The 15,578-nt window shown below is 39.4% G+C and overlaps 1 protein-coding gene across 5 annotated transcripts in view; it reads right to left on the bottom strand.

Annotated features, from left to right (window-relative positions):
* The window catches only part of LOC122550323 (disco-interacting protein 2 homolog C), a 615,797-nt gene that overhangs the window by 57,247 nt on the left and 542,972 nt on the right, over positions 1–15,578 (bottom strand). For all 5 annotated transcript variants that reach the window (XM_087987546.1, XM_087987548.1, XM_087987547.1 and 2 more), the window contains 3 exons: positions 14,574–14,704; positions 6,972–7,140; positions 4,712–4,882 (listed from right to left, as the gene is read on the bottom strand). In XM_087987546.1, coding sequence (XP_087843672.1) covers positions 4,712–4,882; positions 6,972–7,140; positions 14,574–14,704 — 471 coding nt within the window. The remainder of the gene's footprint in view (positions 1–4,711; positions 4,883–6,971; positions 7,141–14,573; positions 14,705–15,578) is intronic.

Below are 15,578 nucleotides of genomic sequence, written 5' to 3'. Positions count from 1 at the left end.
AGACAAGAAAGTGGAATTTAGGATTATCAGATCAGCTAGGATCTCATGTAATGGTACGGTAGATTTGATGGGCTGAATGGATCCCTTATGCTCCTATGTTTTATGGTCTTATTGTGGCATGCTTCCCTCAATGTGTCATGCTGTAAGAAGTAAGATGGAGACCAAGACGTTCAATCCATTCGGTCACATTCCATGATAAAGATAAAACTGTAGTTGTTTGATAGTCACTCTATACCCAAACAAGCTATTTTGTTTAATGAACAACTGGCATAAATTTGCAATTCTACATGAGTCTATATAGGCCATTAAAAAAGAATGCAAATTGTTTGTACATGAAGAAAGCATCAAATAACTGAACTTTATTATTACTTCATTCCAAGGTATAGATCCTTACAACTTTATATGCCTTGCTCTTCTGCCCTGTCTGGTATATTTTAGACTTCAATTAAATTTATTTTATGAAAGCAATTTCTAGACTTGCTTGATATCATCAGTTTTATTGATCTAAATGCTCCTAAATGGTATGAAATTAGGTCTTTAAAAAGCTTCACTTCATATTGTGCTATAATTTTCTAAAAGATGATATTGAGGTAGACTTCATGTTAAAAATTAATGGAAGGCTGTCAGTGCCCACTATTATTAAATTAATGAGTAAATCTGACAGCAACTTACAGCTTTTGCACTTGTGCTGTTAAGCATAAGAACTGGGATATTGTTATCCAAGTGGCCTTGCTCATATAGAACCTTCACTACACTAATATCTCACAGAGTTGTGGCATAAAAACATACATGATAGATATATCCACTAACCATTTGGAAAATGTTAATATTGAGGGGGAAAGATTCCATTAGCCTTCCTGATTATCTGCCGCACTTGTGCACTAGTTTTCTGAGTTGTGCACAAGAATCCCACATTTGTGTAGCAGGTTTCTGCAGCTTTTCTCCATTTAAATAATAAGCTACTCTAGCTTACACTTCATGATTCAGACTCCACAGACCAAAGTGAGGATTTTTAATTCTGACTGATTAACTGGTTATCGAGTTGCTGGCCCTGTTCACAAAGATGCCAAATTTCCTCTTAAGGACTTTGAATAAAAGCAAAACATTGCAGATGCTGGAAAACCGAAACAAACACTGAGAAAATTGGAGAAACTCTGCAGGCTTGACAGCCTCTGTGGAGACAGAAACAGAGTTGCATTTGGAATCAGTATGACTTCTTCAGACATGAGGAGGACCCATACTAGTTTCAAAAGATAAACTCCCTCTTTCTCTCTCCATAGATATTGCTAGATCGAATGAGTTATAGAGTCATACAGCACAGACCCTTTGGTCCAACTCATCCATACTTATCAAGTTTCCCAAACTAAACTAGTCCCATTTGCCTGCATTTGGCCCATATCCCTCTAAATCTTTCCTATTCCCAAACCTGTCCAAATATTGTAAGTGTACCCACATCTACCACTTAATCTGTGTGAAAACGTTAGCCCTCAGGTCCCCTTTATATTTTTCTCCTCTCACCTTAAAAATTATGCTTTCTAGTTTTAAACTCCCCTGCGCTAGGGAAAAAACCCTTGCTATTCACCTTATCTTTGCCGCTCATAATTTTATAAACCTCAATAAGGTCACCCCTCAACATCCAAAGTCCCAGTCTATCCAGCTTCTGCTTATAACTCAAACTCTCCAGTCCTGGTAACATTCTAATAAATCTTTTCTGCACCCTCTCCAACTTGATAATATCTTTCCTACAGCAGGATGATCAGAACTGTGCACAATACTCCAAAAGTGGTCTAATAACGTCCTGTACATCTGTAACGATATCCCAGCTCCTAGACTCAATCATCTGAATAATGAAGGCTAGTGTGCTAAATGCCTTCTTTACCACTCTACCTGTGATGCCACTTTCAAGGAACTACACATCTGAATCCCTAGGTTTCTCTGCTCTACAACATGATCCAGGGCCCAACCATTGACTATGTGAGTCCTGCCCTTGTTTGTCTTACCAAAATGCAAAACTTGGCACTTATCTAAATTAAACTTCATCTGGCACTCCTCAGCCCATTGCCCCTATTGATCAGGATCCCTTGTGCTCTTAGATAACCTTCTTCACTGTCTATTATACCACCCTCTGTCTCCTACCGTCGAGCCAATTTTGTATCCAAATGGCAAACTCTGTGTGAATCCTAGCTTTACTATTCAGTTCACCATGCTCACCTTCAGCACTCCTCTGTTTGTTCCCACTACAGGACACTGTTTTCTAATACTGCTGATGGATTCAAAGGTAGTTAGCTTGTTACCCCAACCAAACTGGGATTCAAGCAGCGATGGGACAGGCTTATGCCAAGCATCTATTCCAGCAAGTACCTTTGCATGGTAGGTGTGAGCAAATCTCTCCTAAAGCCCTCCATGAGGGCACTCTAACTTCTTTTTAACTCCTCCAACTACAAGGCCTCTCAAATCTCAGCTGCCCTCTTCATCATTTGGACATTTTGGGTCAAACCCAATACCCTGTGACATTCTCCAAATGTGTGTCCAAATTATAGATCCAATAGCACTCCCTTCTGTCACAAAGCTGCCAGTCTCTAATAGATGTCTGATGTGGAACTTCATAATATAGAAAGTGGGAGTCCCACTTACAGTCTAGTTTAAAGGTTGTCATTCCTCCCCAAACTCTTTAGCAAATATCAGAATTCCTTTATGGAACTTTGGTATAATTTAGCCAAGATCAGTATATAATTGTAATTTATAACTATTGATGTACATTCTCTGCTGACTACGAAATCCAGGCTAATATGAAAGCTGTAAATATTAACTTGCCTTGGAAAAGAACTTAAGATAACTAACCTAACAACTTTTCAATTTAAAATGCTGTTCAAATAACCTTGTATCACACAATCCTCTTGGTAAAGGATAGCAACAGGTGAATAAAAGCACACACAAAAGAATAACCAGTATTGTTTTAATCCGCTATCACAGAGCAGGTTTATATCCTGCAGAATGAGAAACAGATTGTAAACACAACACATTAATAAGCATATTTGCATTTGCAAATAGATTTATATAGTGTAGAAAGGAAGTTCACCATTGAGTGAAAACACTGACTGTGTCCTATAGAATTGCTGAGTGATAACTTTCCATATCACCTCAGGAAACCAGCTTATCTTGCTACCATGATATCAAAATATAACTAAATGGTAGTGTTCCTTGAACGTGTTTTGCATGGAACTCCCAAAGTATTTTTCACACAATATCCCCCACATGCAAAATATTAGATTAGATTACTTACATTAGATTAGATATTTATATTAGATTAGATTACTTACAGTGTGGAAACAGGCCCTTCGGCCCAACAAGTCCACACCGACCCGCCGAAGCGTAACCCACCCATACCCCTACATTTACCCCTTACCTAACACTACGGGCAATTTAGCATGGCCAATTCACCTGACCTGCACATCTTTGGACTGTGGGAGGAAACCGGAGCACCCGGAGGAAACCCACGCAGACACGGGGAGAACGTGCAAACTCCACACAGTCAGTCGCCTGAGGCGGGAATTGAACCCGGGTCTCTGACGCTGCGAGGCAGCAGTGCTAACCACTGTACCACCGTGCCGCCCACAAAATACTTCTGCGCAATCTATGATTTACTAGCATATGCTGATCATTTGTTGGTTAATAATGCACTTGCACAAATACAGTTCAACATAGATCCAAATTTGAATCCAATGTAAAAAAAATTACATCCTGCAATAACAAAACTAAATCACATTTTGCTGCCATACTTGTAAACCATTTTCACTGAAACAAAAATCATAGAATCCCTACATTGTGGAAGCCTTTGGCCCACTGGGTCCACACCCTTTCTCCAAACAGCATCCTACCCAGACTCACGCCCCCATCCTATCCCCATAAACCTGCATTTCCCATAGCTAATCCACCTAACTTAAACAACCCTGGACACTATGAGCAATTTATCATAGCCAATCCATCTAACCTGCACATCTTTGGACTATGAGAGGAAACTGGAGCACTCGGGAATGTGCAAACCCCACACAGAGGCTGGAACTGAACCCGAGTCCCTGTTATTGTGAGGCAGCAGTGCTAACCACTGAGCAACCATGCCGCCCAACGTTAAGTTCCTACTTCAATGACATTGATTAGTAGACTCTATGAACAAATCACCCTTGCATAAGCTATTACTCTTATTGACATGTTGCAAAGGTGTTCAGAGCTAATCTTTAACTAGGTTACTATCTAAGTTACTTCAGACTCAATTATAAGCAATTTCAAATACTTGACAATTGTAATCTGGCTGGCAACTGATCTACCTTTACCTCTAATATACAAATCCACTATACCCATCTTTAAAGCATCACAAAAAGACCCCGTCAGTGCCGTTCCTACAAATATTACAAACTGCTACAGCTGTATTAAATGAGACAGCTCGGGGGGTGGATGCAGTAGAGTTATAAAATCATGAACACACCAATGCACAATTATGTAGGTTTCATGCTTTTAAAATTTGCACGTTAACAGCAAGCATAAAGCATGCAATTGCTGTATATCATAGAGAGACACAAATAAATACAAAATGAAGAAAAACAAAACAAAACAAAGCCAGCCAATTAGTTACAGACAGAAAAAAATCCATTATTTTTATACTTAAGCAACAACTGTAATGAAGATAAACATATTCCCAGCTGTAAATTCCTACCTGAAGGCAAATAGCAAGATTCACTCTGCAGCCAAATGATGTACTAACTGCTCTTGGATTAAGATTCAGGTCCTTAAATAACTTAGAAAAAGACTGGGTGAGAGCTATCCTTGGCCGCTCTTCTGCAACAACAACACAGGTTCGTACACGAGATAGATCCAATCCCCTTGTCTAAAAACAGAAAATAAATTGGCAAAACATATTTTTTTTAAATTAATTGTAGTAAAATGTTTAAATGCCAGAGTGAACAATTGGTCATAAACATTTATTGATAATTTTGTGGAATTTGACAATTTGGCCATTCTAAGTAGCACGGCCACAGAAAATTTAATTAAAAATGTAACTGTTACCCTGTCTGTGAGACCTAAAATCTTCAGCCATTCCAATATCTTCCTGCCTTTCCATCAGTGTGGATTTGATTTTTGTAAAATTTGTACTCAGCACTTGGGGCACCACTGCTAAGGTCAGTAACTAATTCCCATTCCTAATACACCAGAGCAGCTAGAAACTAGACTATATCCAGGTGGAGCACAGTTTTGTCGAGGATGTTCTGTAGTTATTCCATCAGTAAAAATAATACTAGGAAAGTTACAGTAAGCCAAGACAAAATATTACTCTAATCATGGCTGAAACATTTTTTACTGGAGGAAATCTTGCATAAATACCCCAATAAAATGTACGTTTAAAGTTATAATGAATAATTTGGTGTGTTTTTTGATTTACTGCCAGTTGAAACAATTTTATGAACGTAATTGATTATATCCCATAGCATAACACTACTGGGGGCTTGAAAAGGTTAAATAATTAACCTGCCCTTTTTAGCTTTAAATTGTTTTGCCAATTTCCCGTTCTTTGATGAGCATTTGTTACTTAAGTACATGAAGCTAATTTCAATTCTACATAAATAACGAGGCCAAATTGCAATTATGAGTCTTGCTGTCAATAGAAATAAGCCTGATCAGTCATTTTAAAGAGGATTTATTTGTCTTTGGCAAAAAAAAACACACTTGCAGAGTATTTGAAAAAATCATAAGTAAATTTGGTTCTATAACCCTAGCTAACTGCACAGCTGGACTAATGCTGGTGAAATGGAATCTTTGATACCTGACCCAGGATGACCTTTAGTAACTATGGAAACCACCATAATGCAAGCTGTAAATTTTGGGCCTTGTGGAATGGTTGGTAACAATGTTTGGGCACCCTCCTGGAAATATGACGTTCAGGTCATTAATTGGGACTGCTGATTAAAAATAAACTTAAATGGAGTGGAAAATCCTGGTGGGTGTCTGGGAAAAATGCTAACCTGAATTTCTAAGCACTCCCTTCCAGATACACATTGTAGTAGACCATTGCAGTTGCTTCAAACCTCCATCAAGCATATTCTGGGTTCCAGTGAAGGCAGGGGCAAGAATTCCTCTACACGCTTCTCAACTCCACTGTCAGGAACTGAGAGACAAAGTAATTCTTTGTGATTTACCCCCAGGGTGATCTCTTGATGATCAGAGGGGAGGTTTGCAACACTGGATGGTCAATCAGAGGCCTCCAACATTGGCCAGTGTAACAAAATGAAACAGATGGTCAGTGAACTGAGATGGGTGTTTCAAAATGGAGGTTCTCTTTCTCTCTCTCCCTCTCCAATTTTTGAAATTTAATGGGTGGAGTAGATGGTGTTGGTGGCTGGGAAAGTGTGGGCAGAGAATGCGGGCAAAGTGGCAAGCCCCTCACTAATACAGAATGAGGTTGCCCCAGACAGGCGGGTGGGGAGAACACGTGGACCTACTTGAAACATCAGTTCTCCATCTGTCACTGGGTAGTCACCTCCAGGCAGTTCAACTGGCCTCCACTGACTTGATGGACCCGTGATGAGCAATGTTGGTTACTTACTATTTCTAGCACCATGCAGCCCTGAACCTGGTCAGGGAGCCCAAATATCATGACCTTGGAGCTCACCCAGCTATCATCGAAATCTGTGTTGGGCAGCAGTTCCATGTTATTGTGCTGTCTTTGGAAAGGAGTGCATTAAAACCAAGTAACGTTTAAATTGAATCTATCCCTAAGTAAAAGGTTGACTCCATTCACCAGCTAACTTAATTTGTAAATGTTTCAATACTTTGAAGATGTTATGCCAACTTTCGTAAGTTCTTTTCATGAAATTCCCACAAGAATGCACAATTAAACAAAGTTATTAGAGTGTTTAAATGAATCTGTGAATCAAAACAAAGCATTGAGATTAGTAATGAGAAAAATATAAGCAATTAACCTTCAGTGATTCAGTTTGCGAGCCGAGCCCCTTTGTGCAGAGTTCCATAACGGAGTACGAGCAGAAAGTGTCTCGAACCTTATACTGACTGACAGCCAGGAGCCAGAGTGAAGGATTTATCTCCAGTTCTGAAGGAGGGATGAGGATTGACTGGTGCCCTGAGTAGACACTGAAAAGAAAGAAGCCTGGATATTAAAACATTGTAACACATAAAAAGATAGGTCATACTTGACTAATTTAATTTAATCAGAGTGTATAAAGAGATTCACATTATACACATAGATTTTCTGAAGGCATTTGATAAGTTGCCACTTCATATAAGAATTATCTCACATGGTATTGGAAAGATTGGCTCGAGGCACAAATCAGAGAGTAAATGGTAAACAGCTGCCTCAGGATTCTACTCTGGCACATATTTTATTTGAAAGGAATATAGCTAACCAATGCAGTTTAACAAAATACAAGAAAAAAATAGTAATTGGGTATTAAGAAAACCAGGCTTTATACACTAACATTCGACTTAGCAGAAAGGAAGACAGACAGAAAATGAAACATGCACGAAGATAGATTTTAATGCAAAAGCAAATGTAGAAAGGAGGATAAAGGGACTACCTATGTTTAGATTTGACATTAAAGTGCTAAATATAAGAAATCAATGCTGAATTTGTTTCAGATTTATTTAGGCACAAGTGGAACATATTTGCAATTCTGAACACCCATTACGTAAAGTGGTAACTGTAGTTGCAACAATGAAACATCAGGATAATGAAGCAGAGAACTGGAGATCTGACAGAAAAAACAGAAAGTGCTCGAGAAACTCAGCAAGCCTGGCAGCATCTATCTGGGAGAAAAAACACAGCCAACGTTTGAAGACCAGTCAGCCTTCACCAGCAGAGAGAGAGAGAGACAGACAGACAATGTAGCCATATGGTCATCTAGGACTATGGCAATCTGTAATTTACCTATTAATGGCAAACAACATTTAGTCAATGGCAACCTCCAATCCATGGTTTAGTCATGGTTAGTCAAGTATCAGGATGGTTAGAGTCAGAATGCTTTTCACATAAGGAGAAAGGAGGTGAATGTCCAGCAGCCCACCGTCCATCTGCAGTCTTTCTGCCCTATTGTGGGCTGCATTCCTCCAAGAATGAGAGAGAGAGAGAGAGAGAGAGAGAGGGAGAGAGAGGGAGGGAGAGGGAGGGAGAGGGAGGGAGGGAGGGAGAGGGAGGGAGAGAGAGAGAGAGAGAGAGAGAGAGAGAAATGGAGCTAAGGGAGGTGAAATTGGGTAGCACAGCTGTTAATTTTTCTGGTGTAGGTGGAAAGGTGTCCTGTGTCAGTGAATTAGACAGCACAAAGGGCACAGAGGGTTAGTGCTAATGGAACTTGGGATAGTTGACAGAATGTGAGAATGGGTGTTGCAGGCATTAGTGAGAGTGGATGCAGCATGAGATGTGTTGGGAGGTGGGCACAACAAGAGATAGAGTGAGTGTGAGGTATTAGAGAGATGATGGTAATAGCACTTACACTGAAGAGGAGAAGGTCTTCGACCTTCCTCCTACAGTGCTGTATGTTCCTCCAGACGACTGAGACTGCTTTATTTTGGATGGTAACCTCGCAGTGTGCTGGCATGGTATGCTACTGTGGCCTCTAGTGCTGTTCCTGTGGGAAGAGGAACCATGCTGTCCAGCAGGATCTCCAGGGCCCAACCCACACAGCAGGGCATCCATTTCTCCATCTGCTACGCAAATTTCAGGACCCACACTGGGATCTCCAGATTAACACTGACTGCACAAAGGATGCTAGTTAATTCTGGGATATCCTGGCAGTGGTCAGTTGTTCTGGGAACACCACTTGTTAAGATGAGGCTGGAGGGAATACGAGGGACACTATATGGACATGGTAGGGAGTAAATAGGGTAAATTTAGTAAAATACAGCAAGAAAACCCAGAGTGGAAATCCCTCGAGAAAAAGTGATGTGATTCAGCTTTGGCCAAAAAATAAGTATGATTCAGACACAGGTTTTATGTCCTGTATTTTTGGACATTACTGTACCGTAAATACACATAGCCGACTGACTGACCACACTATACTGATTCCATGACATGCAGAGAGTCATGGAAGATGATGAGGTTATTTTTATTCTGGAAAGTCACACATCACATAAATGTCTTAAAGATATAGGCTTGTCTTCTCCGGAATTTAGCTGATAATGTATTGCTAGAAAAGCGCAGCAGGTCAGGCAGCATCCAAGGAGCAGGAGAATCGACGTTTCAGGCATGAGCCCTTCTTCAGGGATTTCGGGCTCATGCCTGAAACGTCGATTCTCCTGCTCCTTGGATGCTGCCTGACCTGCTGCGCTTTTCCAGCAACACATTATCAGCTCTGATCTACAGCATCTGCAGTCCTCACTTTCTCCTTCTCTGGAATTTATACACCAATTAACAACAGCTTAAAAAAGTGGAACCTTTCCACTGGACATGTGGAGTATTAGAGGAACATAAGAATAACATTTATATTAAGAGAAGTTTGAGCCTCATATGTGGTGATGATTAAGCAACTATTGGCTGTTCAGCCAGGATTATACAGTCACTTAAAAAGGAATGGGATAAGGTAGGCTATGGTAGAACTGGATTCGAGTAAATTAAGTTGCAAACCCAAATATAAAACAACAATAGAAATAATAATGAAGATTAAATGATTTTAATTCTCCCTATATCAAGTAACAGAAAAAGATGAACAACAGCACAAAGAGCCCAAAACCCCCTTTGTTGGGCTGACAATTTTGTTTCTCACCTGAATGCTGCATTCACTACCAAATATTCTAAAGTACCTTACTCAAAAAAACATTTTTAAAAATTACAATAATTAAATAATACTCAAATGTTATTCTTGAATTAATATATTTTTAGGGCAACTATATTTAATTTAAAGCAAAGCTGCTACAACATATATTCTGCTCACAAATATTATTTGCATCTTTATCTTGGCAAGAAAATACTTAAATCATTTGACGGACACAAATCCAGTTTTCAGAAGAAATCGTTTTGCTACTAATGGAAGACAGTGAAGTCCCTAAACCTTTTCAATCTCTGGTTACACTTGCTTGAAAGTCAGGTTAATTAACTTCCCATCTCAAATCAAATAATGTTAGTGTACACTGACATAGTTGTTATTAACCACTGCTTATGTTTGCTGAACAACTTATGCGTTGACTTTTTGCAAACCCAATTCAGGGTGATTTATTTGCTGCTTACCTATACGGCAAGGTTGTTGAAATTCTCATAGAATCATACAATCCCTACAGCGTGTAGGCAGCCCACTTGGCCATCGAGTCCACACCAATTCTTCAAACATCATCTCACCCAGGACTACCTCTTTGCCGTATCCCTGTGAGCTTGCATTTCCATGGCTAATCCACTTAGCCTGCACAGCCTTGTACACAATGGGCAATTTATCATGGCCAATCCACCTAACCATTGGATTATGGGAGGAAACCGGAGCATGCTGACAGGGAGAATGTGCAAACTCCACACAGACAGTCGCACAAGGCTGGGTGCCTGGCATTTTGAGGCAGCAGTGAATCACCATGCCATTCTAATAGATTTTTATTCAGAATTGCCAGATGATGACATCTGTTTACATTTATAAGGCAAAAAAATTGTAAGCAGTATACTTATTTTAAGGTAAGGGGTAAACCTTTTAGGACTGAGATGAGGAGAAATTTCTACACTTAGACAATGGTGAGCCTGTGGAATTCACTATCACAGAAAGTGGTTGAGGACAAAACTTTGTGTTTTCAAGAAGGAGGTCAATATATCTCTTGTGGTTAAAGGGACCAATGGAAACAGAAGGAGGGCAGGATTAAGGTGTTGAGCTCAATGATCAGCCACAATCATATTGAATGGCAGAGCAGACTCGAGGGGTCGAATTGCCTACTCCTGCTCCCACCTTCTACGTTTCTATGTTTTCTGAATTAATTAGAAGTTGGTTCAGGAAAACATTAGTTACTGGTTACTTGGTACCTTGTTACGTATCAGATATTTCAAAGTGAGTCAATTCTATATTTGCTAATGAAATTGATGCCACAAACCTGTTGACAAAGCTGCTCCATTCAAAACAAATCTGGAGCAACACCTTTCCCCCTTTAAAAAAAAGCAAGGTTCCAACCAAGCAAAGAAATCAATATTATGTCAAAGAAGTCTACTGATAACAACAACAGACAGCTTCAAAATGTCAAAGCTTGACTTTATATATATCCTGTATTATTTTTGTACATCACATTTGGTGAATAAATAAAAAAACCTTCTCATTAGTTCAATAAAGAGTGCATCTAAGCCTAATTGAGACAGCCTTCATCTTCCTTATGTAATCCAACCATCTGTTACTCCATGTGCATTTCCAATCTGTCTGGAAAGTCAATAAGTAATAGTCTCATGAGATTATGCCACTCTGTATTGACAACAGCGCTCCTTTAGGTCTGTCTTTTTGGTCTTCTGAATTTAATACATCAACTTATTTTTATATAGCTCCTTTAAATGTATGAACCATCTCAAAGCACTTCACACAAGCATTAAAAATCCAAGTATGATATTGAACCAGAGAAGGAGATACGAGATCAAATGGCCAGGTAGGGCTTAAGAAGTGTCTTAAAGGAGCAAAGTAAAGTAAGAAGGACAGACATATGCATTGGGAATGCCAAAGCTTACAACACCTGGCATGGCCTCCAATAAGTGCAGCAATTATGAATGGGAATGCACAAGTGACCAGAATTAGATTTGTAAAGATATCGCAATGTGTAGTGCAATTACAGAGTACAGATTACAGAGATAAGGAGGGGCAAGAGCATACAATATGAGACCCCATATTTTTAAACTGCAGCCCTCAGTTCTAGATTTCCTCCGTTTAGGGAAATAACCTCTTACCCACTACCCTGTCAAGCCTCCTCAGAACATTTCAGTAAGATCATCTCTCATTCTTCTTAACAATTATGGTGGAATTACAGTCGGTTCTGCTAAAATGCTTTTTTCTTTAACGTGAATTGGCTGTAACGCGATTGAAGAATTAAGACCGTTATTTGTAGAACGTGAACTTTTGTTTTTTTCTGCTGTTTACCTATTATTTACTTACCTATGCTACTTACTATGTGATCTGCCTGTATTGCTAGTAGGACAAAGCTTTTCACTGTACCTTGGTACACGTGGCAATAAATAAATTCAATTAAACTTGATATAACGTGATTTTGGCCCTATTAGTCTAAATGGCAGAGCTATTACCGAACCTTCTTGTAACACAAGATCACACTAGAATAGAACTATCTCGCTCTATCAGAACCGACTGTAATTGAGGATGGATTATTGGTTTGATGAACTCATGACTTACCAGTTTTACCTGAATAGATAAATGAGACACTTTGTAAATGCTGCCAGTTTTGCAGCGCTTTCTTATGATGTCAGAAATTCTGTGTTCAATTTCTGCAATAAAGAGTGAACCCACACATTTCTGTTCCAGAGGAAGTGTATTTATACTGAAAAAAGGTGTCATTAATTTCAATCTTGCAAACTTGTACTTGAAACAAATTGTAAATAGCATGAATGACCTGGCATTTGAGCTTCAAAGTTACGTGTTACCAATTTACCTATGTTTGCACGTAATTGATTATTTCTAGAATGAAAAATAGTAGGATCAACAATGTCTGAAACTAGCTTCTGTAAAGCTTATATCCTGGTGCCAACTGATATTTATCTAGGATCACTCATTACTTCCCAAGGGTGCAATCTGACATGTGTAGACATGCTAGTTCATCAGCTGGCAGAGACTGGCATTTGGTAATGATCCTGAAAGGCTGCCAATTACATGCCAAATCAAAGGTATCTTGCACTTGGTAATCTAATTGAAGTTAGTCAAACACGTTTTATTTTGAATTATAGTGTTGTAGAGTTGTGACAGCACAGAAGCAGACCCTTCGATCCAACTTGTCTGCACCAACCAGATATCCAAAACTGATCTAATTCATTCACGAGCATTTGGCCCAGATCCCTCTAAATACTTCCTCTTCATATACCCATCCAAACAAGTTTTAAATGTTGTAATTGTACCCGCCTCTACCACCTCCAGCTCGTTCCATACATGTTCCTCTGCATGAAAACATTTCCTCTCAAGTCCCTTTTAAAACTTTCTCCTCTTGCCTTAAATCAATGCTCTCTAGTTTTGGACTCACCTACCCTGGGAAAAGGACCTTGGCTCTTTATCCTATCCATGCCCTTCATGAAGTTAGAAATCTCTTTAAGGTCATCCCTTCGTCTCCAACACTCCAGGGAAAATAGCCCCAACCTATTCAGCCTCTCCCTATAGTTCAAACCCTCCAATTTTGGGAACATTCTTGCAAATCTTTTCTGAACCCTTTCAAGTTTAACAGGGAGATCAGAATTGAATGCAGTATTGTAAAAGTGGCCTTACAATGTCCTGCTGAGCCGCAGTATGATGTTCTAACCCCTATACTCAATGCCCTGACCAGACGCCTTCTTCACTACCATATCTAGCTGCGACTCTAACTTAAGAAATATGCATCACCACCCCTAGGTCTCTTTGTTCACCAACACTCCCCAGGACTCTACTGTTAACTGTATAAGTCCTGCCCTGGTTTGTCTTATCAGAATGCATTTATCTAAGCTGAATTGCATCCACCAATCCTTGGCGCATTAATCCATCTAATCAAGGTTCCGTTGTACTCTTCACTATCCACTACACCACCAATTTTGGTGTCATCTTCAAACTTACTAATTATAACTCTTATATTCACATCCAAATCATTTATTTCAATAAATATTGAAAAGCAGTAGACACAGCACTGATCCTTGTTGCACATTAGTGGTCACAGGTCTCCAGTTCAAAAAACAACCCTCCATCACCCTCTGTCCCCTACCATCAAATCAAAAATCGCACAACGCCGTGTTCAAGCCAATTTTGTATCCAACTGGCGAGCTGCCCCTGGATCCCACATGATCTAACCTTACTAACCAGTCTACCATGCAGAACCTTGTTGAACGCCTTGCTGAAGTCCATGCAGACAACATCTACTGCTCTGCCTTCATCAATCTTGTTTGTCACCTCTTCAAAAAAACTCAATCAAGTTAGTGAGACACAATTTCACACATAAAAAGCCATGTTGACAATCCCTAGTCAGTCCTTGCCTTTCCAAATGCATACAAATCCTGTCCCTCAGAGTTTCCTGCAACAACCACTGGCATCAGGCTCACTAGTCTACAGGTCCATGATTTTTCGTAACCACCTTAAACAACAACACCACATTAGTAATCCTTATCCACCAGCACCTCAGAAAAAGTCAGAAAAAAATAGAACAGTAATCATAGCTTCAACTGATTTTTCACTATCTTATTTGTTTTATGGACTGGACGAATGGCGCAACTATTTTGAATGGGAAGCAAGCTGCTAGATTTGCATTATCTGGTCAGCAACAGAGGATAAGGCACAAAGTTCATTATGTATGTTTCTATTATTTAGAGCATTACAAGGATTTTGGAAACACAGGACGAAAAGGCAAGAGAGTGCTCATGAAGAAAGTTCATCACGTCAGTTCCTCACCTACAGAGGCACCAAAGAACAAATCCAAGACCACAGTAGGGATCCAGGCAGATTGCTACTTCTCGGGATGGGTAAAGCTCGCACTGCAGCTTTATCGAACGACACAAGGCACTAGTTGCTGCATGGGACATCTGCAGGGCAAAGGAAGTGTTTTGTTAGAAATTCTAAATCCGCATAAGATTGAAACTTTTTTCTCTATAACTAAACAATTTGATCTAGACTTTCTCTCACAACAGCAACAGTACAAAGACAAAAAAACTATGACAATGTGGAAAAAAACATAATTTTTTTAAATTATTGACCAATGCACATATAAAGACAGCTTGCAGAATTAATTATCTTAGTATTTCTCACAGTACTGTTCTCTCAAAATAGCAAAATTGGCACAACTCTCAAGTCTGAATGATTTTCAAATTGTATTTTTATAAAGTCACAGATTGCAGCTATCTGAAACACAGGCTGGATTTTTCAAAACTTGGAAGATCTTTAAAAATTGCAGGTATGACCTGGATGCAAATATCCTATTCCCATTTCCAACAGATCCCACTTTTTTGCCAGATAGGAGCAGGGACATGATTCACAATGGTAAGAGCCAAAACTCAACAGGGTTTTGTGAACTTAGTGCTGAATTCAAATACTTTGTCTATTTCAAGGGCTTTAACCGGTAGCATGGGAATCACAATGGATAGACTGGACATAGAAACCCTTGGATAATGGATAGTGTTTCTTTAAGTGACATGATTTGAAGCTTTGGAACAAAATTTCTTGCTCTTTAAACTTGAAAAAAACAAATTCAGTGCAAGTCTGATTCTCAGGTTCTGTGGCACAGTTTAGACAAGAATGTTATTAAAACTTAGACACGATGGTCAAATTCTTTGTTGGCATTTGCCAAGGATAGTTATTAAGTCATTATGATTGCTTGGCTGAGTTTCAAAAGTAACTAATGGGAGGTAAGGTGGCTTAGTGGTTAACACTGCTGCCTCACATTGCAGGGACCTGGGTTCA

This window comes from Chiloscyllium plagiosum, unplaced genomic scaffold, assembly GCF_037043375.1.
Source record: "Chiloscyllium plagiosum isolate Xiang-an unplaced genomic scaffold, Cpla_swu_hap1 HiC_scaffold_5, whole genome shotgun sequence".
Taxonomy (NCBI): Eukaryota; Metazoa; Chordata; class Chondrichthyes; order Orectolobiformes; family Hemiscylliidae; genus Chiloscyllium; species Chiloscyllium plagiosum.
This window is presented reverse-complemented; position numbering and strand designations above follow the sequence as displayed.